The sequence below is a fragment of the Amphiura filiformis genome, chromosome 16, assembly GCF_039555335.1.
Source record: "Amphiura filiformis chromosome 16, Afil_fr2py, whole genome shotgun sequence".
Taxonomy (NCBI): domain Eukaryota; kingdom Metazoa; phylum Echinodermata; class Ophiuroidea; order Amphilepidida; family Amphiuridae; genus Amphiura; species Amphiura filiformis.
The window spans coordinates 24,755,632-24,779,376 of record NC_092643.1 but is presented as its reverse complement, the minus strand read 5'-3'; the positions used below and the strand labels follow the sequence as shown (position 1 = coordinate 24,779,376).

The following is a 23,745-nucleotide window of genomic DNA, read 5'->3' as shown; positions in this document are numbered from 1 at the left end:
TGAACAAAGCCTGTTGTTGGCAGGTCCGTGAGACCTTCCAACATTGAAAGATGGAGAGTGGGGAAGGGTGAGATATAGGGGGAGTCTGTGCTTCACATATATCACATGCATGTTTCATTTGCCTCTCCAGATAGGGCATGCATTTCATTCATTCAGTACCTACTATTTTTTTTCCAGGATTGTAGCTCAATGTCTTGCAATGCATCATGGGAAGGCATGCTTTTCAGCTGCAATCCCTCTCTAAACTGACAATCTTAATATCATCATCACTGTTACCTATTGTTATGATATGACACTTGAGTCATCATCTAAGCATCTCATGGTAAGGAGGGAGGAGTAAGTAGGAGGCAAGGACCACTTAAGGATACCTCAAGTGTTGGCTCATCTCACTTCAATATCAATAGCGGTGGGGTGTGGAGGATGCCTGCATGTATTGAGGGAAACTGTCAGTCAAATGACATGGTGATGGGATTCAAACTCAAGTGATACAAGTAACTTATTATGACATTTGTTGTGAGTGCAAAAAAGCTGTATCTCTTATCTTACAGGTGGCTGCCTTGGGATTTTTTTGCTTATCATATTTCTGGGTGTAACTGTGGTATGGCCGTGTGTCCTGAACTCGCCACCCTTAGCGTTACATGACAAATATTGTGAATTTTTACACAAACCGGGTTCTAATTAGATTATCTCGACACTCATGAACCCGAAACTAGCAAAAGTATAATTTTTGGAAAGCTGAAGGCATAAGCAATTCCAATATATACATTTCAACTCATTATACAGGGTGACCTGCAAGTTATACAGGGTGGAATAAACAAGATTTTGATAAAAAAATGGGTCAATCAATGCATTGCTTATTACCAACTTGCAGTAATAAACTGGAAGTAAACAACATTCATTTGATTAGAGGATATGGAGAGCCAACTGACTTTGGAAGAAACCAAAATCACAGCTGTTTGGTAATCTCGGAATATAGGGTGTCCCAAAGTATGTTAGATTTCTTTACAATTCAACATATTTTGAACCTAAACATTTCCCGTAACCCATACAGAAACAAATATGTCCATATTTAGATTCCTCGTCAAATTTCCCTTCAGAAAATCTATACTTTGACTATGATAGGATAAGTAATTAAAATTTTACAGTCACTTTTAGATTTTGAAGACATCTGCATTACTTACTACAGTGTTTAATATGACAACGGGTAGTTTTGTATGGAAAAGTTTGTATTTTCTAGACTAAACCAATCATAAATTATTAACAATAATTAGTAGAATTGTTTAGCTGTAAGGCAATGAGTGTTTTAGATGCTAAATAGAGTCCAAATCCAATTTACAGCCTTTACAGAAGCAGATTACGCACTAAAAATACCAATCCCATAGAGTTTGTGTGTACCACATCCCCCACCACCACATCCCCCACCACCGCCACCCTGCCCATTCTGAATTCTATGAAGCACAGTGTCAGTATTAAAAAGTTCAAGTATTTCTTTTTACAGGGTTGAAAGTGCATTTTATTTAGCAATAAAATGAGACCACAAGCATGGCAATACCTTCTTGCTTGACAGAGATATCATCATTTGTTTTGAGTCGACTTTGGCAAAATGTAACGTCGCCACCTTTTTGTGGTGGCGAGCTCAAGACACACGACCGTATACCCAACCAACACTGCTTGAATGGGATACCAATATTCGGATAACAAAATTTGTCTCCTTTTCCCCTTTTCATGTGTGACCTATTGGCTATATGCTATCAAGCTACAATTTTTTTCCGAGTTAACATCTTCTCCTACCAGTGGCGTAGCTGCCGGGGACAGGGGGGCAATTTCCCCCCTGGCAACAATTGCCTATTTGGGCCCCAGCTCCCTAGTGCAAGGAAAAAAGAGGAAAAGGAGGGAGAGAGAGGGAAAAAGAGAGGAGAGAGAGGGAGAGAGAGGAAGAGGAGGGGAAGAGAGATGGGGAATCCATACAATATGGCAAAAATTGTCTATTTGGGCCCACCCCCCTAGTGCAAGGAAAAAAGAGAAAGGTTTGGTGGATTTGGGCCCCCGCCCCATACAGGCTTGCCCCCCTGGAAAAAATCCCAGCTACACCGCTGTCTCCTACTGATGGTGGACAAGTTGAATTACGATATTGGACCTGTTGCTTTATTATGAATAGACAAAAGTGATGGACCTTTATATCCGATACAAGAAAAGTATCTTTGATAAACCAAAGGGATTCACATTTCAATTTTGATAGCAAAATATATATAATAAATAATAAATAAATAAATTTCGGAATTTATATAGCGCTTTTTCCAGAGGATTCAAAGCGCTGTAATTTCGCTGCGTGGTGCATCATCACAATCAGATCGCATCAACTAGGCTAGTTGCAGCCGAACCCGGCGCAAACCTATCCGCACTTAGATTGTAACATCCACCCATTTTCTGCAGCTCCCCAAATTCCATTGGGTGAAGGAAGTTTTGATAACGAAACAACTAATCACCGATTTTGAAAGCAGGAGGAAACCGGAGATCCCGGAGAAAACCTGCGAGAGCGAGCATGGATCGGGATAAACCAAGTGCACATGAGTCCTTGGCGCGCCGGGCTTGAACCCGGGACCTCAGTGGTGCAAAGCGAGGGAATGATGTGCCCCCTGCCCTGCCCCCCCCTCAAGTGTACACAAGCTCTGTGCTGGGACTCTGTGCTAGCTTCACTCACTATTCAAGGTGTATCTGGGTTTGCGAACGGGGCTAGTTCTATACTATCAACATGGCAGCTATAACTTTCATACAATTTTACACTTACAGAATGTGAATACTACATGCATTGGATCATTGCAATCTGAATCAAGTGGTCTTGTTCAATAATAATTCAACTTATAATATAGTTGAATTGATTCATTTTTTAATTCATTTGGAGTGGACATAACTGTCACACTTCAACATAACTGTGAACAGTTATCAAAACAAGATAAAACCAAAGTATAGATTTTTATTCAAGTCCTTTCATAGGATACATAATTATGCATTTTTGTCTTCTAGCTTCTTCTGAGTTAACATAACTGTGAACAGTTAGAGGAAGAACAAATTCTTTGGAATCCTGAGCAGCCACAGGTGTTTAGATTAAATTGTAATATTATGTCCATTTATTTCAATGAAATAATCATAATAGGTTGCTCCATCTATCGCTGCATCAAGAAACAGCTTTTTAACTAACAGCGTGTTTCTACTAAGGTTCAAATTCCGTGCCATGCCGTAACATGTTAATTTGTGTTAATTTTTGGAGTAGTTATGTTGAGCATGTAAAATGCCAAAAAGAATGTTCCACAAAAAATGGTAGTAACCATGGTAACAGTATTTGCTTTGAAAGGAAACTGATATACTCACTGTTATAAAATCCTGCATGATCCACAAGTTGTTGGTACAAGACAGGTTGGTAGTCAAAGGTGAAAATAGCAGCAAGCAAAAACATGCAAGAAAGAGACAAAGAAAGAAAACATATCATTAGTAAACTATGCCTTTAAAACATTCATCATATAAAGAAAATGATAAATAAATAAAATAAATCCTGCTGACATCCAGTAATGTTGAATCACATCATCAGGAAACTAATTGAGAGTGCTGATCCTCACCCGGGATCCTCATAGAACATCCTCTGAATTCTAATTTTCCATATTTCTTATACCCAGTTTTGGAGGAATTGAGTTTGGACTCCATGCACTCTACTTTCTAGTATTGAACTCAGACTTAGTCGGGATTCAGCATCTAGTTGATATGGCTTGGACTCGGACTCAAATACAGTTCAGTAATTATTTGATTTTTTTCTTAATACTTAGAATCTGGTTGACTTGGACTTTGGATTTTTTTTTCTTTTTCATATTTCATTTTCAATCATCACATTTCATCTCAATATCTAACAATTACTAAATCACAGCAAGATTCATTGTTTTATTTGTAAATAATTAATACTTGCCAATTAATTTAAGAAGATGGTTGTTTTATTAACAAAAATGGAAGATAGTCCCACGAATCAAGCTGGTTTTCAAGTACACCAAAAACAAGTCACGTCTGGCACCCCTTGCCATGCTTGCTATGATTCCCAATATCACTTGTAAAGCTGATACCTCGTAGGCTAAACACTAATTTGATCCAAAACACAATTGCTGACAATATTACAATATCAGTTTTTAATGACTTCCCATCCATGTCACACTGACACCACATCAGGTAGCAACACCGTCCCACAATGCATTGTGAAGGTCTTAAATCCAACACAGAATAGAGGTTATCCGTGTTCTATAAGTTGCATATCCTATCAGTGACTGCTATACCTTGTTTAGGACTTTCAAAAGAAGTACCTGCATGTGCAACCATGACTGCTTCAAAATAGCCCGCCAAAGTCTGAAAGTCATGCAGGTAACTCGGAGGTTGTGCATTGAATTGGTTTGAATGAGGAATACTACGGGAATCAGCACCTTTTGTTAGAAGTCACATATGAGTAAAGTGGATACTCTCTATATGTAATATTGCCAAATTGAGACATTTGACTTAAAGGTTTGAGGCCGCTTTCCAAGATTTACAACTGACCTTGGTTCTATGACCAATGACTGCCATATTAAAAAGAATAGGAAGGCCATTTTTGGAATTCCTGCACAGATAATGACAGTGCTCTTGGAGAGTGCATCAAAGAACATACTCAAAGCACAAGCACTGCTAAGAGTTCTGTTATCCCAAGACTCTCAACACAAAGATCATGGAGTCCATAGCTATCAAGAAAGAATGACAAGTCAAGTTAAAGATCATCCAAATATTAATGAAAGTCTTCCAGACACACCCAGGTGTGAAAAAGACAATCAGCCATTCACTACTGCCTGAGGTTGGTAAAAGATCATTATCAAAAATATTTGCAAGATAAATGAACATTCGACTTCATTAGTTTCTGTTGAAAGTTTAAAACTACTTTTGTTTTTATAAAGGCTGTGTGATCTACCTTTATATCTTGCAATGCATCATGGGAAGGCTTGATTATATGCTATACACTGACACCTTGCAATATAATAACTTTCTCAAAAACACAAAACCTAACAATAAAACAATATCGCTATAAAGACTTCCTCCCATGTAAACCTGTGTAAACAACTCGGGACGACAGAGAGCCTACAGCAGCAGGCCGGGCACCATGATTCTGTTATAAAATGCCTGATTGAAGCGCAAATGATTTTCATTTGATATGATAGAAGTGAGAAGTTAGTATTTTGTTGAAACAGATCTGCAGATTCAGCTGAGATCTCCTATAGGGTATCAGTGTTCCTAAAATCTATATGTATACTCATGGGCAGAAAATGATGTCACCCTTCAATCTCCTCCTCTCTTTGATCACTCTATCTGCATTGGTCTCTGTGCCATGTGTCTTTGTCTCCATGTCTGGTGCATGTGTCTTGTCCTGTCTTTCATGTCCTTCCTGTCTCTTCTCTCTGTCTCTCTTTCTATTTCCCCCTCTACGTCCATGGTCTCTCTTCCCTTTCTCTCAAAGTTTCTCCATCCCCTGACTGTCACTCCCACTCTATTTGTCTCTGTACTGCTCTCTCTATAACCACAGATCCTGGATTCTATAACCCCTGCCCCCCTGTCCCTCTATCTCATTTTAATTTGCATTATCTCTACTGTCTCTCTCTATCATGTTCTCTTTTCTGTCTTTCTGTATATCTTTCTTCACTCCGTTCCCCTTCCATTTCATTCCAGTCATTCCTCAGTCCTTTTGACTCCTCATCTACACCTTTCCTTTCCCATTACGACAGACTTTTATGTCATGAAGGCCTCTTCAACTACCTTCAAATGTATACAATCTTCTATCTCCAACAACATAAATAAGGGGCAACATTATAGTCACTTGAGTACCTTCTAAATGTCAATACCAGGAAGACATCTTACCCTAACACACACTTGGTGAAAAACAACAACCATTTTTTAATCACCCATTCATTAAAGAGTTTCTGTTGCAGCTAGTAAGAGATAAAGTACAGTACACAGGAGGAGGGGGCCTTAAACGACAAACGGATACCTCGATTGGATATTAGTCGCCTTGTAATACAGGGGTCCTAAAGCTGATGATACATACTAGATTTCAATTGCCAATTAACAAGAACACATGTATTAAGTTCAGCAACACGTGTATGTTAAAAGATATGGCCTTACTAAATATATAGTCTATTTTGAATTTTACGATTGCTGGCATTCAAACAAACTGCTGTGATTGTGATACAGACCAATAAAGAGTGGCGTTTTCTTAGAAACATTAATTATATAGTTGTATCGAACTGTTGGAATCATTGCACTTTACAGTAAAGTTGAGTTGTTTGATTTTAATTCTGATCACTGAAGTAACACTTTACTGAAAACAATAGCAAGTTTTCTATCAACATCAACCACCATGATGAACAAAATGTAACAACTTGCCAGAAACAAAGTATGTAACTTTATTTTGAAAGCAGTGTACATTGTACAATTCACAAGAACTGGGAGTGCAAAAATGAGCAAAAATGAGCCTTTTATACATCACTAAAATGTGAGTAAGCCTGACATTTTGTTTGAAATTGTATTAAAAGAATGTCAAATCAGAAAACAGTTTCTACATTTCATCAAACTGCTCATACTGGGAAGTTGACATAATATTCATAAGAAAATATCAATCTATCACATTAACTTCCCAATTTTGATCAATAATGGTAGTAAAATCCTTAGAATACCTAGTCCTAAAAGTCCTGTTGTATTGGCAGGTCTTTTAGGACTATATATTCTAAGGATGTTACTGTTTTTGTTATTTTGACCAAAAAAAATTAAAAACCTTTATACAGTGCTCCTCACAAAGAAGAGAATTGCTTACAAAAAACAGCCACCTACAGAAGAAACCACAGGTAAAATGTACCAAAAAGAACATTAGGCATCTGTTAAACTTCACCATTTTGCACCCTGGGTTCTTTATACAGGTTTTGAAAGTCCTGTATGCATGTTTGAATGGGCTTGACCGAAACATTTAAAAACAATTTAAAAATTTAAAAATCCCTACTTTACCCTTTTTTTTTATTGAGCCTGTTACGCCAATACAACCATTATTTTTGGTGGCAATAATTTTATACACTTTGCTTATCCTTCCCCTCCATATCATGTACATTCCTAGTAATCGGTAAGCTTATTTGTGGTAACTTTTAACACATAAATAATATCCCGATATTTACACTGTTAACTCACTGTAAAATATTGCTCATTGACATCAATACAAGTGCCGACAAATTCCGCTTTGAATTTTGGCATCGAGATAATCAACCGAGGTAGCATTTGTACTTGCAATCATGTTACACATAATAATCCTCAAGCTTCCTCCCCTTAACAGTGATTAAAGTCAAACTTCGTAAAAAAAGAGACTCCAATATGATCGGCACAATTAAACACAAATTAGATTATAGTATGAGTAGCAATGTGCAAGTGGTGTACAATTTTCAAACCAAGGCCCATTTTTTTGTTGTGTATATCTGCCATATAAGTGCGTGTAGCGATGTATTTCTTTTGATCAATAGATTCTAAGTGAAATTCATCGAGGTATTGGGTGACATAATGAATGGGCAAATAGCAACATGAATAGAGAATTAAGTGCCCAAAGAGCCCAATTGAATTGATCAAAAGCCTAGATGTATGTATAAGAACTACCAATTTGCTGTTTTTTCTCAGCTTTTTTCCTTCTAGGAGGGAGTGCGTCACACGAGTCCAATATGGCGTTCTACAAGCACGACGTTCTCCAAAGTGCTATTTAAGACGCACAAATTCGCTAATCCCATTTACATGCGACGGATCAGATTGAGTGATGAACTATCATCATCTTGAACAAATTAAATTCTGCCCTGAAGGGGTTGGGGATAATCATTGCGACAAAACAGAGTGAGGAAAAGAGGAGGCGGGGAGGAGGACGGTTTTCACAACAACGATACCAGATGCTTTCTATAGCTACGTCAACGGGCCGGTTGCTCACGACCCATGCTGAGCATGACCTAGCGTCTACGCCTCGTACGCCCCACACACGCACGCTTGCAATGTAGTATTATCCATATCTATTTGTATAATTTCTAACTGAATGCTCTAATCTTGCACTGAGGCTAGAGAAAACATCCATGAAATGGACTCCGTCTCACGTTTTTCCACCCATGTACCTCTGCTAGTCAGCAACAGACATAGACAGTATAATGCTGCACAATTCTCCCTGTTTTACGCTCACTTTTACTCGGAGCTCAAACAAGCTCATCCATCAAGCCACAGTTCTTTAACCCCAATATATTTGTACATTTATAGAATGACCTTTTTATGTTTTAGGTACACAACCTCATCCTCCACAACTTGAAGCTAAATGTTGGGCAATGGTTAACAAATGGGGAATATTGAACTATGCCACTAAAGTGAGGTTATTATGGCATATCGTTTACTTTGGTATTAATCTCACCCTCCCTCCAGTCATTGGCACTGCTAAAAGACTTTCAAGATCTGATTGCAGTTTTTCTATACCTCATAGCTTTGATTTTTTATCATTATTTCGCAGGAAATTTGGCTTGCATGGGTAAAGGGTATAGTGCCAAACTAACTCAATCAAAACTTGCGCCCTCGGGTAACGATTAGAGCAAAACGGCGGAAGAAAAATGCTCATGATATCACAGGTTTGTGATTAGGGGGCTATTTCTGTTGCATTTCATCAAAACTGGTCCGATTTGTTGGACAGTTTTATATTAATTAGTACACTGTTGTATATATATGTGTGTATCGATATCTTAAGGAGTTATTGTACTTTTGACAATTCCACAGCACAGGTGAGTTACCTTTCCAAGGTGTGAAATGAGTGGGAAATTTCCAATTACAAAATGGCGCAATGTCGTCAAAATAAACACACAGAGCCGACGTAACAAGCTTAAGTCTTATTCTTTAATAAGCAACAGGCACAGAGAAAAGCCGGTAGGAAAAGTAAATTATTTGCTAAACACAAGAAATATATGGCCCAAGCATGTGTTAACTGGAGCGTACATATTTCGTCTTAAAATATCCACGGGCAGGATAAAAAATTGAAGTGGTGAGTTAGACGTACTAATAAAATTTCTAGTACTTAACTAGCTCAAATTGAATTCAGGCAAATTTGAACCCTCGCTTGCGCAGTCACGTCGACTAGATTGTTTCTTATTATAAATACATAAAATTCAGTTGGATAAGGAGAAGAGAAAAAAAAAGAAAAAGTTTAAGGGCATGACTTTGATCACTCCCTAAAGGATTGAAATAGATACTACATGTGGGAAATTAATGGCGGTGTAAATGTATTATACTGCGCGTATTCAATCCTGATTATTACTTATACTCCCACAGCAAGAATTTCAACAAAAGCTAGTACATTGCCGAAAACATGGCTACAAACACGGCGTGAGCTATGTTGCCATTCACTGTTTAGAGTACTGATTTGACTGGGTCTAGCCAACTATTTATTCCCTTATAATAGGTATTCTATGTGATATTGATACCCGCTTACATTGTCTCGCTTGACTCCCGTGGCCGAGAGGTGGTTGGCGGGCTATTTTTGTTAAACTTTTTGTGCTGTGTTAATTTGTCAGTGTATGAGATAGGGGGTGAATTTGGTTAATCTAAACAGTTTCTGTATAAAAAGTGAGCAGTGTTATTAAGAGATGGTTTAAGCTTATCAATGGGCTATTCCACTTGAAATCCATACACCCCCTATTAAAGACATGACTTCAGGGAGTGTGAATTTCAAATGGGTTACCTGAATATGTATGACTCCATTTGAAATCTACACCCTGTGGGAGATTAAGGTCATGTCTTCCATAGGTGGTGTATGGATTTCAATTGGCAAAGCCCAAAGAACTGCTTAAATCGGGTACTCAGGGTATAGATAGATACATTCAGGAAAAGAAAGAAAGTGGTCAAAAGTTGCATTTTTGGTGCAAAAAAGGTCTCACAACATTCACTAAAGATAGATTTTATTGACAGTTTCATGATGATAAATATATGGCATGGAAGATATTGAAGTATGGAAATCACACAGTTTGATTGCCATATTTACCAACGTAATCTGTCTCATATGGTTGCCTGACATGTATTTAGCATTCCGTAAATGAAATGCTCTGACACTTATGTGGTCATGCTAGATTGGGCTATTCCAGTTGAAATCCATACACCCACTATATGACCTTCATCTCCCACACAGGGGGTGTGAAATTTATATAGAAGGGGTTACATAAAATGTGACTCCATTCGTAATCTACACTCTTCTTTGTGGGAGATTTCGGACATGTCTTCCATAGAAGATTTCAATTGTAATAGCACCTTGTATTGATTGTCCAGTTTTGCTATCTACTGAAGATAGCTTGTTCAGGATATGACCAAGGAGATCCCATTGTATACTTCTTGTATATCATACAAAAGATGAAGAAGTAAAATGTTAGAGAACAAGACTCTTACACAGGATACAAGGCAAGGTGGTACTTTTTTTATGTAACATACACTGCACTTTTTACTCATGTTAAGGAAAAGATGTGCAGATGTATCTATAAATGTACCTATATTGAAAACAAGGCCACTATTTGTCAAAAAACTGTCGAACAGGATATGTGGGAAGGCACTGTATACATGTATCCACTTCTTTCAGTTGGTATACCATACTCAAGTGGAAGAGGAGTAACAAAGAATAAATGTTGATGTGAATTAACCACAATCCACTTGTTCGACACCATATACAGGGTGTCACAGAAAGAACTGTATCATCAGAAACTTATTTGTTCAGGTATTTTAACATTTAACATTTTGAATTCTGACAATTGACCACACCGGTCATGAAATATAAGAATTTTACGAAACTCCCTCATTTTCAAACCTTTTCACAGATTCAAATATCAATCGATTATCTATATTGGGAGTGCTAATCACTGTGCATCAACAGCACATTCGGCGTCTATTGTCATTGATAGATATTTGACTCTGTGGAACGGGCTGGAAATGAGGTAGTTTGGTAAAATTTGTTTAATTCAAAAACGGAACAGTCAATATGGCAAAATTCAGAAACTATATGATAGCTGATATAATCCTCAACCACATCAGATATTTATTTATATTTATGTTTGGTTTATGCGTTAAAATAACCAAACAATTCAGTTTCCGATGATACAGTTCTTTCAGGGACACCCTGTATCTCCATCTCCCCACACAGATGCTAACACTTCTTTACCTTGTCTTCACATTTCCTATACAACTGTAGCAATGCCAATATCATTTAGATTTAGTTGAATGGACACCAATAGTGGTTGTGTCAAGTCAGTGATAATCTATTCATTCAGCTATGTTGCCTCGTCTTCCTCTAGTCTTGTGTCGTAAGAATTGATCAGGAGAAGATGGTCTTTGTCAGAAGTGCATTACCTTCTTACTCAGTATTGCCATGATGTGTCATTCCCACACAATTGGGTGGGTGGTTTCAAATGGCCTGTTGCACCTTGGAGAAAACAAAATTATTTTGCCAATTTTCACAGGCTTTCGAGCAAAAATCCTTTTCATGAGTTTTGTGCATATGACCCCTTTCATGCATTCAATGAACATGATGAAGGAAATAGTAGAGCCACGATTCAATGAAGTTATCGTCCACCAATTCAGCGATATCATTCTGCGTGTTTACACTGAGCACTCTGTATTTTTACTCGGTATTACGCGGTAACCATAATCCAATTCAGGCAACAACCACCACATTTCTACAGGCGCTTAAAATAAAGGTTGCGGTGTGTACCGGAAGTACTGAAAGTAGTTTCCTGACCCCAAGCTGCTTTTAAGGTCACGATGTGATACATGAAATCAACATAAAAAGATGTTCAACACCCAGCAACCGCTAACCGCTGTGTTTCCACTGGCAGAAATAACGGTGTCATACCACATCGTCTACCTCATGAGGTGGATCACGGTTGCCGGGTGTCCACTCCGCATCACTCTGAACCGATCTGTTTCCACTGGGCACATTAACCGGTAACACTCTAAACTAAACCGCATTAACCGCTAACCGTTCCCCAGTAGAAACACGCAGATTGCGCGGACTCATTAAAAGCGCTTAACCCTACGGCCTAAGGGCTTTTTGGCGACAGGAAGGGAAAGAAGGAAGGAATAAAGAGAGAAAACAAAGAAAGAAGTTGTTTGCTCTTGGTGAGATTCGAACCCGGGACCCCTCGCATGCAAAGCACTGGGTCGGCGACACTAATATTGTGATTTTGAGTACTTCTCCTTTAACTGTTACTTGTGCTTCTTGATCACCATGTGCCGCCGCCTTAAGGTAGTCCTTGCCGCACCTACGATGTTAACAAATATGGCAACCAACCATATTCTTCCATTCCCTGTCACTTTCCTCACACCTGCCCCTATGTAAGCCTTCATATATATTGGCCTTGTAAAGTATGTTGTTCATTTTGAGGGTATGATTGTCTGTTTTGATTAACTTTCATTTTGTATATCTTGTTAGGATCTGTTTTTCAGTTGGTAAAACATGGCTGAGTTGGGGTATAACCTGTCAGAGCTTGTTACATGGTGTATATCGTGCTTGTAGATGATTGTAACAAGGAATATACTTTTTAATGTAGGAATTTGAAAATTAAGTGAGAGTGAGCAATTATTTTGTAAAGCTTAATAACCCTTCATAACTGCTAGCATTACTATACAGGGCTGGATTTATCTTTTGATGGCCTCTGGGCATGGCATCATGACTGGACCCCTGCAGTTCTTCAGGTTGAAGTTTACAGTTTACACCCCTACCCCCACCATTGTAACCTGTAACCTTTGAGCGACCTCAAATGACTTTACCAAAGTGAGCAAAAATTTGCAATTTTAATGTTAAAATCAGGCAAAATTGTAACAATTGTGGCCTAAAACCAGGCCAAATGAAGATGAACATTTCAACTTTTTTCAACTTCCTCTTTCTTTTTTAATGCTTTTGTAATTTTATTTTTATTATTATTATCATTTTTCCTCTCAAAATGTTGGCCCCAGATCAAGGCACCTGATGGGCTCCGGTCCACTTTGATTACTTATGTCTACACACATGCCAGCTCTTGAGAGTTGTCAGAATCTGAATTACAAGTGTACAAAACTTATCAACAAAAGATACAACTACTTGTTTCACACAAGAAGAACAAGAAAATACCAATTAGTGCTGGAAATCTGCAACCAAAGCACAATAATTTCCTCCGTGAACAGCTCTATAAATTTGCCAACTAACCTGCCGTGCAAAAAGTTTCCTCCCAATTTTGACAGATGTTTTATTAAATTAGGTTCATTGCTATTTCATAATTATGTGTAAATACTTTGTCTTATTAACTATGCATGTACATACATATAGGCTTGTCAATATGTCGTACAATATTAGTGAAAGCTGCCATCATCATAACTCAGGAGGATGCAACTTTCTAAGACTTGCAGAAAAGGAGAAAGTAGAAAATTGAATTTCAAGACAAGGTGCTTTACTATTCAAATTATTATAGTAGGCTTGTTCAGACGGGAGTTTACCTCTGTGTTAGTGTAACACAGACGGAGGTAGTAGTGTGAGGTCATCATTTAACACCGATATTCAAGATTCGGTCCCTCCTCGTGGTCATTGACTCCAAGCAGAGTGTATTAGCTGCAGCGACCGCTTCATGTTAGTGCGCTACTACAAAGATTTCTCAGTGGAAAATCGGTTAAGCTTTGTGTTCGTTAACATGATACTTGTTCAGACAGGCGCTAACACTAAGCTACCTCAGAGGTAGCTTAGTATTAGCCTAACACTAAACTTAACTCTAGGCTCATCTGACCAAGGCTGATGCTTCCAACCATGCTTTCTTCATTTTGCATGGCAATAAACCTATTTCTGTTTGCTTTGCTTCTCTATTTGAATATAATGTTACATTTTTTGACAGATTCTTCAAAAATTCTTTGAAAAGTGAAGAATTTTTTAGCAAAACTACAATGCATCTAAGAAGAAATATGACCCAAAATTAAATTTGGATTACTTTTCAAAGTTAGGCCTACTTAAACTAAACAAGTTGAATCTTTTGCATCATTAATCTACTGATAAACAGAAGCATCTGTTTTGTATGGACTCAAATCTATATCACATCTATGGTTATACATACTCACAAGTATGTACATCCAATAGTGTATTTTAAATCAAATCTTGGGTTATTATATTATACTCGCAAGTACATATCTAACAGTGTAATTAAAATGCTACAAGAACAAATATTATCTTTAATCACTTCAAAATTGGACCAGCAAAATCGTTGAATGAATGTCAAATATGAATGGCCTTTACGGTGCATTCGTTCATTTGATGTTCGCTATTAAAACTAACATACACGACCTAGGGTTTTCAATTACTATATATGAACATTTTGTTCTTGCAAATTGTTTGCTAAAGCTAACATACATGTGCTATAATAATACACACGGGCTGGTTGAGGTTGAAGCAAATATACATTGGCTGTTATACATAGGCCTATACATTATATTTAAGGCCATACAGGTTTTTTTAATATCTTATCATTTATAATATAAGAGCAACCAGGCCCATACGCAGGATTTTTTTAGGGGGTGCTGATTTGGAAAAAGTGGACCTTTTTTCCAAGGGCGGGGAGCAATTTTGTGAAAAGTGGACTTTCCTCCCAAAATGTGGACCTTTTTGACCAAAAAAGCGTAAAAACACAATTTTTTTATCGCTACGCTTGTAAATTGTGCTTTTTGGAGGGACTTTTTTCATACTTTTACAAATTGGGGGGGGGGCACATCCCCACACCCCCCTGCATATGGGCCGGAGAGCAACCCATGTTTGAATCGCCTGTTAAAAAGCTCCTTGGTAGCCACAATCTATGGCCCTCACAGACTTAGACTGGGGGCAAGGCCAGCCTGGCGCTTCTGCAAAGAACATACACAGGTTCTAATGTGTAACTGTAAGGTTCTATATACATAATAATGGTTCTATAAAGGTCAGGAAGAACCTTTCTTGGCTCTAAGTAGCCACAATCTATGACCCTCACGGACTTCGACTGGGGCAAGGCTAGCCTGGAGGTCTGGACAAAGTGTGGAGCATTGCTGGCTCAATCCATAGATCCTGGAACCCAAAAGTTAGCACTACTTTCGGGCTCTGTTGCTATTAGAATACTATCCTGAGAGATTGCGTCAGCCTTGCGCGTACGGTTCAACACCTGACGCTCTCAGATGCTTGTGCTACGCGCTTGCTAAGTCTGTGAGGGCCACAAACTGCGGCTACCCAAAAGTATGTTAGGTTCTTAGAATCACATTTCTTGGTTTCATCTTCTTGCAAGAATATTTTTCTTTTAGATGCATGAAATAGCATTACCTAAGAACTTGCTATCCAAGATTTTTTTTTCCTACTAGTAAAAACATTTCTCCACACTTGCTCCATATAACCTTAATTCTCACATATGTCACATTACAACCATTGAATGCCATAAGGGCATAGGTGCTTTGTCATGACTATGTACTTGCAGTCTTCTTGAATTCAACTGTATACAAACTTTATTTCCAAGCATCTTGTGACCTACATTCATTTATTTGCACAAAATTTCAATTGTTCATGGGAAAGTTGCCACCATTTCACAATAATCACAGCCAAAGTTTCACACCTCAAAGGAAACATGGAACCTTGTCTTTGGGTATGAGTGATTTCCCAGCACATACTGTTTGTCGCAAAAAATCAATACCATATCAATCATGACCAATCATGTTAACATCAGGGGTGTGTGATTAGATGAAAAAAAAATATTAAAAATTTCAAAATTAAGTCATAAAACATTTGGTCACATCCATCATGATGTGAAAACATAATCTACCGAGGAAACGTACACACGACATCGCCACACCCTATGGCACGAAGCAGCGAGGGGGCATGCGATCAAACCCAATTCATTAGCCGTTTAAATGTGATTGGATTTATATTTGCAAACGATTTTTCCCGCTTTAAGGTTACCTCGATTATTAATTGTGATATGTACCGTGGCGGTGGCAAAATGTTCAAAAGGGGTACAAATGAAGTCGAAGAAAAGAAATAGTGTTACCGTAGTGGAAAGGATTCTTTGTTAGGTTGTTGACACAACATACAAGGGCAGGTGCTGGGCAAACTAAGCTACTAATAACATTAGTTTTAAAAACGTGCTAAAGTTGGCGACTTACCATGTGTCCAACACAGTTTGACAAGTTACACACAAAGTAGATCATCACTCATATATTCCACTCAGAAAAACTCTTTTCTTTGCAAAAACTTATTAATGCTGTGCATACTAGCTATATAGGCTTCAACATAAAGTTTTGCGATATTTTCTCAAAATACTAAGAGCTATCTTAAGAACCACTGAACCAATACCAGGCTTGTTTGTACTCATTTGAATGCATTTTTCATGCTGATTCCAAATATGGTCATGAAAACTTACATTTCTGAAATTTTTGAATTTTTAAAATAAAATTTGAAACTTGTCGTCTGCAGTCGAGATCTGTGTGAAGAGAGTTAACAAGTTAGGTGACAGGTTGAAGGGGTGTAGAATGAAGTAACAGAATGGTTTGTACACACATTGAAATGACACAAAAAGCTGGCCTGTGTTGGCTTTTTGAAAAACATTCTCAATACCGTTTATTACACGATTACTTTCTAGTACGCAATATTGTCAAGCAGGTTTCATATCAGGCTCTGCATACATTGTCAGTAATTACACCAAATTACACTGAACTTTTGTGAGTGCTTTGTGTCGACTGGCTTGGATTTGGTTAGTAGGAACAATAAGATTATGGGATATCAACCAAGTTTGCAAAGTTTTCAACAAGAAAGCAAAAAGTTTTAACCGAATCAAAAGTTTCATATAGCATATCATGTGTGACCAGTGTGACAGTTTGTGAGAAGTAGCACAGAAAGATTTGCTAATTTCACTAATTTCAAAGATATTTTCTTTTTAGTCCCATGAAAAAGTCTCAGGATTCTCACCACTGAGAAATTGGGCTATTCCAGTTGAAATCCTTGCACCTCCAATGGAAGACATGACCTTAATCTCCCACACAGGGAGTGCAGATTTCAAATGTAGTCATCCATTCAGGTAATCCCACTTGAAATTCACACGCCCTGTGTGAGAGATTAAGGTAATGTCTTTCATAGGGGGGTGTATGGATTTCAACTGGAATAGCCCAATCTGAAAGTAGACCCATCTCTATACCAATTTTCCAATAAGAAATTTGGACCCATATACCAAGAGTCAAAATTTTAGCAAAATTTAACACAAATTGTCAAGTTCTTACAACTTTTCTCCCAATTTTTACTAAATCTTAAATATTTGGCTAAAAAGAGCAGAATTAGACTATTTTCCGATATTATTAATATAATAGTAAACAGTCATAGATATACCAAAAGCCAAAAATGTGCACATCCCCATATATTATTTGTACTGGGTATCCCCCAGAGAAAATTACATATCTAAGGGAGATCATTGTAGGAATTCATTTCACAAAAACTACAAATCATCAGTAGCAACAGTGGCTTAGCCCATTTTTGATTATTTTCGTCAAAGTTTGCCCCCTGGAAATTTGACTTGCGCCCCTCTAAAAAAAGTCCTGGCTAAGGCACTGAGCAGCAAAAAAATATAATTTGCAGTGCAAGCAAATTGGCTAAATATACTAACAAATTGCTTTAAACGCCTTTCTATGATTACAAATTTTACCTGAAGTGACACTTGCATGTTATTTTTTCGTTATGATCAAATTCACCATAAAATGTTTAGAAAACTATGGTAACTAAAGGGTGGTCAGATAACAAATTTCTTTTGAATAATTTGTACAAAAATGTGTGTCTGTACAAGCCCACTTGACATTGTTATGCGCTAATATATCCCACGGCATTCTCAAAGAGGTCGCTTTTCAAGCAAGCCGGCATAGTAAGCTATTCTTTTTGAAATCTATACACCCCCTGTAAATGACATAACCTTAATCTTCCACATAGAGAGTGTGAATTTCAAATGGAGTTGCCTGAATGGGTGATTCCATATGAATTCTACAAGCCCTGTGGGGGATATTAAGGTCATGTCTTCCACAGGGGGCATAAGGATTTCAAACTGAATAGCCAAATGTACAAACCCAACACAAAGCATTTTACTACAAGGTCCAACGCAGCTCAATACAAGTACAACCTGACTATTTGATAAAGGTGAAAGCATAGATTGTATCCAATCCTGCCAATACAACGTGAGTCAACTCAAGCTGGGAAGCTCGGCTGACTCTTTTCTCTGTGTACCGCTTTTTTTTTCGTTCCCCCGTTTGTTGGCGATGTTGTTGATTCACTGTACGAACCACTTGTTAACGTAATTCAAACAAACAAAAAAATACAAATCACTTTAGCTTTGATCACTACTTATAATGATTGGCTGCACATGAAAAGGTGCCGACAAGACTAGGTCAATCAAACATAAAAGGTAAATGAATAGGCCTGGAAATATGTACACAGCACGGCCCCACTTCTGTATACCGTATCATGACGGAAAGTCTTGTCGGGCCTTTCACAGTCAATACCTGTGTACTTTCATGGGCTGTGGTGCAGAAAATCTGACTAATATGTCCTCATAATGCTCATAGTATCACGTATAGATATGACGATTGAGTTGAAATCATTTAATTCTTTCTCCTAATTTACCGTTTATTTTGAGGGATTAATATTTATCTTCACATCTTACCTTGTACCTTTTCAGTAGGAATATATCATTTCATCTACCGCCAAGTTATTTTAAGGGTGCAGTATTTCTACACATGCTAAATGGTGGTCTATACACAAGTTATATAGAAAAATATGAAATCACATGTTTTGATTTTTATCAAATTTTACTCGTGCATAACTCACATTGTATTTACTAATCCTCTTTAGTAAATAAATTTCCTTTCTTTTGACTCCTTTCCTGTTTCGTAGATTTTGATCAAATAATTTAGGCACTAGCTCATAAACAGACCAAGTTTACTAACTTAGGCATCATTGGCATGTTACAGAAAACAAAATATTTACAAAATTGTACTTAATTCTAATTTGATATTTTCCAATTTTTAAAGGGAGATATCAGTTTTTAGAGAGTATAATTCCAAAAATACAGGCTGTATCAAAATGATTGTTACCAATCAGTGTTGCTGTCTAATGAAATGCCTGCTTCTCTAAGTTCCACATATTCAGCATTGGATCCTCTTGAAATGACCTTTCATAACATAAATCTACAAATAAAGTGAACTTATCCTGCATTTTGATGTTGCACTCTTGTCAATACTCACTGGATATTGATGGGCATTAATCAATTTGATACACCCTGTAGATCAGAATAGATGTCTTCAGTTATAAAGCAATTTTTCAGGGGTACATCCTCGGTTGAAGATATTTACAATCGCGCACACACACAAAACTCTCTCCAACACACTAACAAACAAACAAACAAACACACATGCATTACTCCCTAATATTTGAGTGTACGGTAGTATATCAATGAGTAAATACATAAGAGATTAGCCCCATAACTTCAATCATTGCACGGTACAGTCGGTACAGTTTGAGGGCTTGCAAATTTGATTATCGTCACGGTTTTCATTACTCTCACTCGGGCGTAATCTCCATAATTGACTTGCGAATCTTATGTGGCCTTTTCTTAACTTGAAATCAGCTAGGTACAATATTCAAACATATTCAGAGGATTAAATTCTTGCCTTGTTTACGTCTTGTGTGCGATCACAGCAAGCACATATCACCAATGATAAAATCTTCATTCCGTTTTATTTGGTTTATTAGAAACCTGTGGCGGTAGGTTGAGTATTATTGATGAGTAAAATATTTAAGCCAATTTACTTTTAATGGTGTATTACGACAGCTTTGAGAAGGAAATCCAACTTATTGTTATCACTTTTGACAAGAATTGAAATATGACGTGATGCTTGCATGCAACTTGTTCACTTTCATACTCTTTCTTTCATACTTTTTGTGTTTGTCTCTATCTGTCTGTTTCTGTCTATCAGTATGTCTTTCTTGGATTCTCTATCTCACTCTGTCTCCTCTATCCTTTCCCTTTTGTCTTTCTCCTGCTATTTTCTTAATATCATATCAACTCTTTTCTCTATTTTTGCCTTTCTGCCTCTTTCAGTTGTTTGCTTGCTTTTGCTGTTTTTCTTTTTGTTCTTCTTACTCAATTTCTTCTCCATTTTTCTGTCTTTATTTTTTCCTTCTATTTCTTTTGTCTCTTTATTCTCTATTTCCCTTCCCTCTCCCCTCCCGTCCCTCCCTTTCTCCCTCCCTATTCCTCTCTCTGCCTCTTCCTCTCTCTCCCCTCTTCCCCTCCCTCCCATCGCCCTCTTTTAATTATTTCAAAATTCAAATATACAACCTTCAGGTACACCCCGTCAGTCCGAAACACTGTCAGTCCGAACCATCATCAGTCCAAATTTTTAGAGTTAAGGTTAGCGTTTATAACCCTAACGCTAACAACCCTAACCCTACTCTAACTCTAACTCTAACTCTAACTCTAACTCTAACTCTAACTCTAACTCTAACTCTAACCCTAACCCTAACCCTAGCCCTAGCCCTAGCCCTAGCCCTAACCCTAGCCCTAGCCCTAACCCTAACCCTAACCCTAACCCTAACCCTAACCCTAACCCTAACTCTAACTCTAACTCTAACTCTAACACTAAATCTAACTCTAACTCTAACACTAACTCTAACACTAACCCTAAAAATTCTAACTGATGGTGGTCGGGGAATGAGGATGTGTTGAACAACTCCAAGTCTGTACTTCATGATTCACTCCATGTAATATATAAACCCAGTCCATCCTCATTTATTTCAGACACTAACTAGTCATACTGTACCCTTCTCTAATTGAGTCCAATCCTCTCTGTTAGCAGTGACTAGGAACATGTCATTACAACCAATTTTCAAATTACACATTCAGGAAATCATCCAATCACAAAGTGCATACAAAATATTCAAATTCAGGAAATCAACCAATCACAAAGTACACACAAAAATGTTCAAATTTCGGAAATCATCCTATCACAGAATGCATACAAATATCTACATTCAGGAAATCATCCAATCATGCAGCGCATACACAAATTCAAATTCAATTTAATTCTAACACCATTCCAACACATGTTACTTGACAACAAATCCCCATAAAAAAACGATGCTTTCTTTCATTATTAGTTACCACGGTTACCTCTCACGAGTACAAGATGTATACCATCTGCTTATTAACGGATATTTAGATCAAAACCACTAAACAGATTAAGATTGAAAATCAGGATAAAATCAATAGATTTGCAATCAAAAATTGGTTAAATCAAGCTTGGCTATTGAGCTGCCTACAGGCAGATTCTAGCATACAATCTGCTGCAGAAATCAAACTGTTTATCCATCGGCAAAGACAAGCTTTTGAGAGAAAACAAATTCACATTGATACTACCTTTCTATTATACACCCTAACATAGTGATTTCTGCATCAAAATTTGATTTGAATGAAATAAAAAGCTATACATACATGTAAGATAAAAAAAAAAAGAGTCATACATTGTTTACTCTTTTTCCACAAGATAATGAGCAGTTGGAGATTTGAAAGACATTTTGGAGAAAAACACTTTCTGAATTTCAAATTTTTATTTCTTTGTTAAGTTTAGTCAGTGAATGTCACTGGCAACGGGAGAGGGCAAAGTGAAATGCGGGCAAAAATTGGAAACATTCTTCCTACAAATGGGCAATTTTGCTATTTTCACCCAAAATATGGCAATTTTCACTCCAAATAGTGGATTTTCTGTGATTTTGTTTTCCTGAAATTGCCCTGTCCCACATATACCCCTCCTAATCCCCCCCTCCCCGGCACCGCTACTGATCATGAGCACAGTCGATAGTGCATTTAAGTATAAACACAAGTATCCAGGGTTCAAATCACAATTAATTTGTCTAACAACATATATTTTGGTGCCAAAACAAAATGTCCCATCATACACTCAGTGGGCAAAAGCAAGTGGTACAGGGGGACATCTCACGGCCCCTTCAGAAAAATATATTTGGTAAAATTGCAAGAGCAAAAATTAACGTGAAATCAGCCCACTTTGGACCATGCTTCCTCCCCAAACAGGACAAAACATTTCAACAACCAGCCCTCTCACCCCTTAATAATGACATGGCTTATAACAACGGACAGACATAGTTTAGTTCATGTAAAATGATTGGACCAACAAGCAAACAAGAAATCCCGTCCAACCAACTATATATATGAACGCCGGGGGCAACTACAAGTTGTTTTTGTTCTCTATATGTTTTCCCAGGACATAGATCGCATATCTATTTGTATGCATTGTTTGCTGCCCAGTGCTTGATGTACCAAAATCACATATTACTTCAAATTTTCAAAAAATTCCCAACATCTATCACAAGAACCGCTGACCCAATACTATGCATGTTAATACTCATTTGAATGCATTTTCCATGTACATTCTAAATATGTTCGAAAAATTGCTGACTTGTAATTTTGTTTCATTTCATAACAATTTTGCGATTACAAAATGAACTTACACAATGTCCGTAAAAGGTTAACCGTACGCTCATTCTTAAGGGCAGTGGTCGTTCTCCAATAATATTTTTTCTTATTTGACGCAACTAATTTGTGCCAAGTGGTGCAACTTAAGATAAGTGTCCAATAAGCTGATATAGTGGACTCAGTGAATAAGAAGTTAATTTGATCACTATTTATTTCTATGATAGCTGACGGCCATATGGTTAATCAATGGTTTTGTGTGTCGTGTATTTTTCTCTTTATTTCTTATCCCTAAACAAATCGCCACCCAGACCCTCCGTTTAAAACTAATAATATCTTGACAACAAGTTGCCGACCAGTGGACAGCTTTGTGACTTTATTATTGTCCCTCAAAGCAACTGACAAGCGTCCAATCCTATGTTCAAAGGTTGCAAAACTAATCAAGCTAAAAAATGAAATATTAAATTTAAAAAAATATTTATTATTTTTAAAAAGGGAAATTTAGTTGGTGTTTTTTTTGTGTTCATTTGGTTTTGTTTTTTAATGAATACAGCAAATATTGAGGAGCAGGCCCGTAACCAGGATTAATTTTTTGGGGGCTGATTTTAAAAAAGTGGACTTGCAGGGCAGATTTTTGTAATGGTCTTTTTTGACCAAAAAGGACTAAAAAAACTATATTTTTTCACTCGCTACGATCGCCAATGTGACTTTTTGGGTAAAATTTGGCAATTGGGGGGGTCTGCCCCTCCCTCCTCCCTGGTTACGGCCCTGTAGAGGAGTGACTGATAGCTATAATATTTTACGTGGATCAAACTAAAAGAAGTACATTCATAAAACTTTCACATAAAAGACAACATACTAATCCAGGGTATTCTGCAACTTCATAAATTCAAAGTATTGCTAAGTATTCTTTAGATTTTTGTTAATAATAAGTTGGGCACAAATCATTTTGCCTCACCACTGTATACTGAAGCCACAGATGCCTAACTAGTAGTAGTACAATAACCCTGTGTACTATGTCCAATGACTGTATGTCATTAAATCCAAATGTAGTTGGAATCATCTTTGTTTCACATTTTAATTTTAATTTTAACTAGCCATATCAACCATTTTGATCAAATCGTTATTATGTATTATGTTAATTCAAAAAGAAATAAAAACGACTGTCGTT

General features: G+C 37.4%; 1 protein-coding gene across 1 annotated transcript in view; it reads right to left on the bottom strand.

Annotated features, from left to right (window-relative positions):
* Positions 1-2,921: 2,921 nt before the first annotated feature.
* LOC140172507 (uncharacterized) overlaps positions 2,922-23,745 on the bottom strand; it is a 270,463-nt gene continuing 249,639 nt past the window's right edge. The window contains exons 11-12 of the mRNA XM_072195651.1: positions 3,370-3,381; positions 2,922-2,930 (exon numbers count right to left, since the gene is read on the bottom strand). Coding sequence (XP_072051752.1) covers positions 2,922-2,930; positions 3,370-3,381 — 21 coding nt within the window. The remainder of the gene's footprint in view (positions 2,931-3,369; positions 3,382-23,745) is intronic.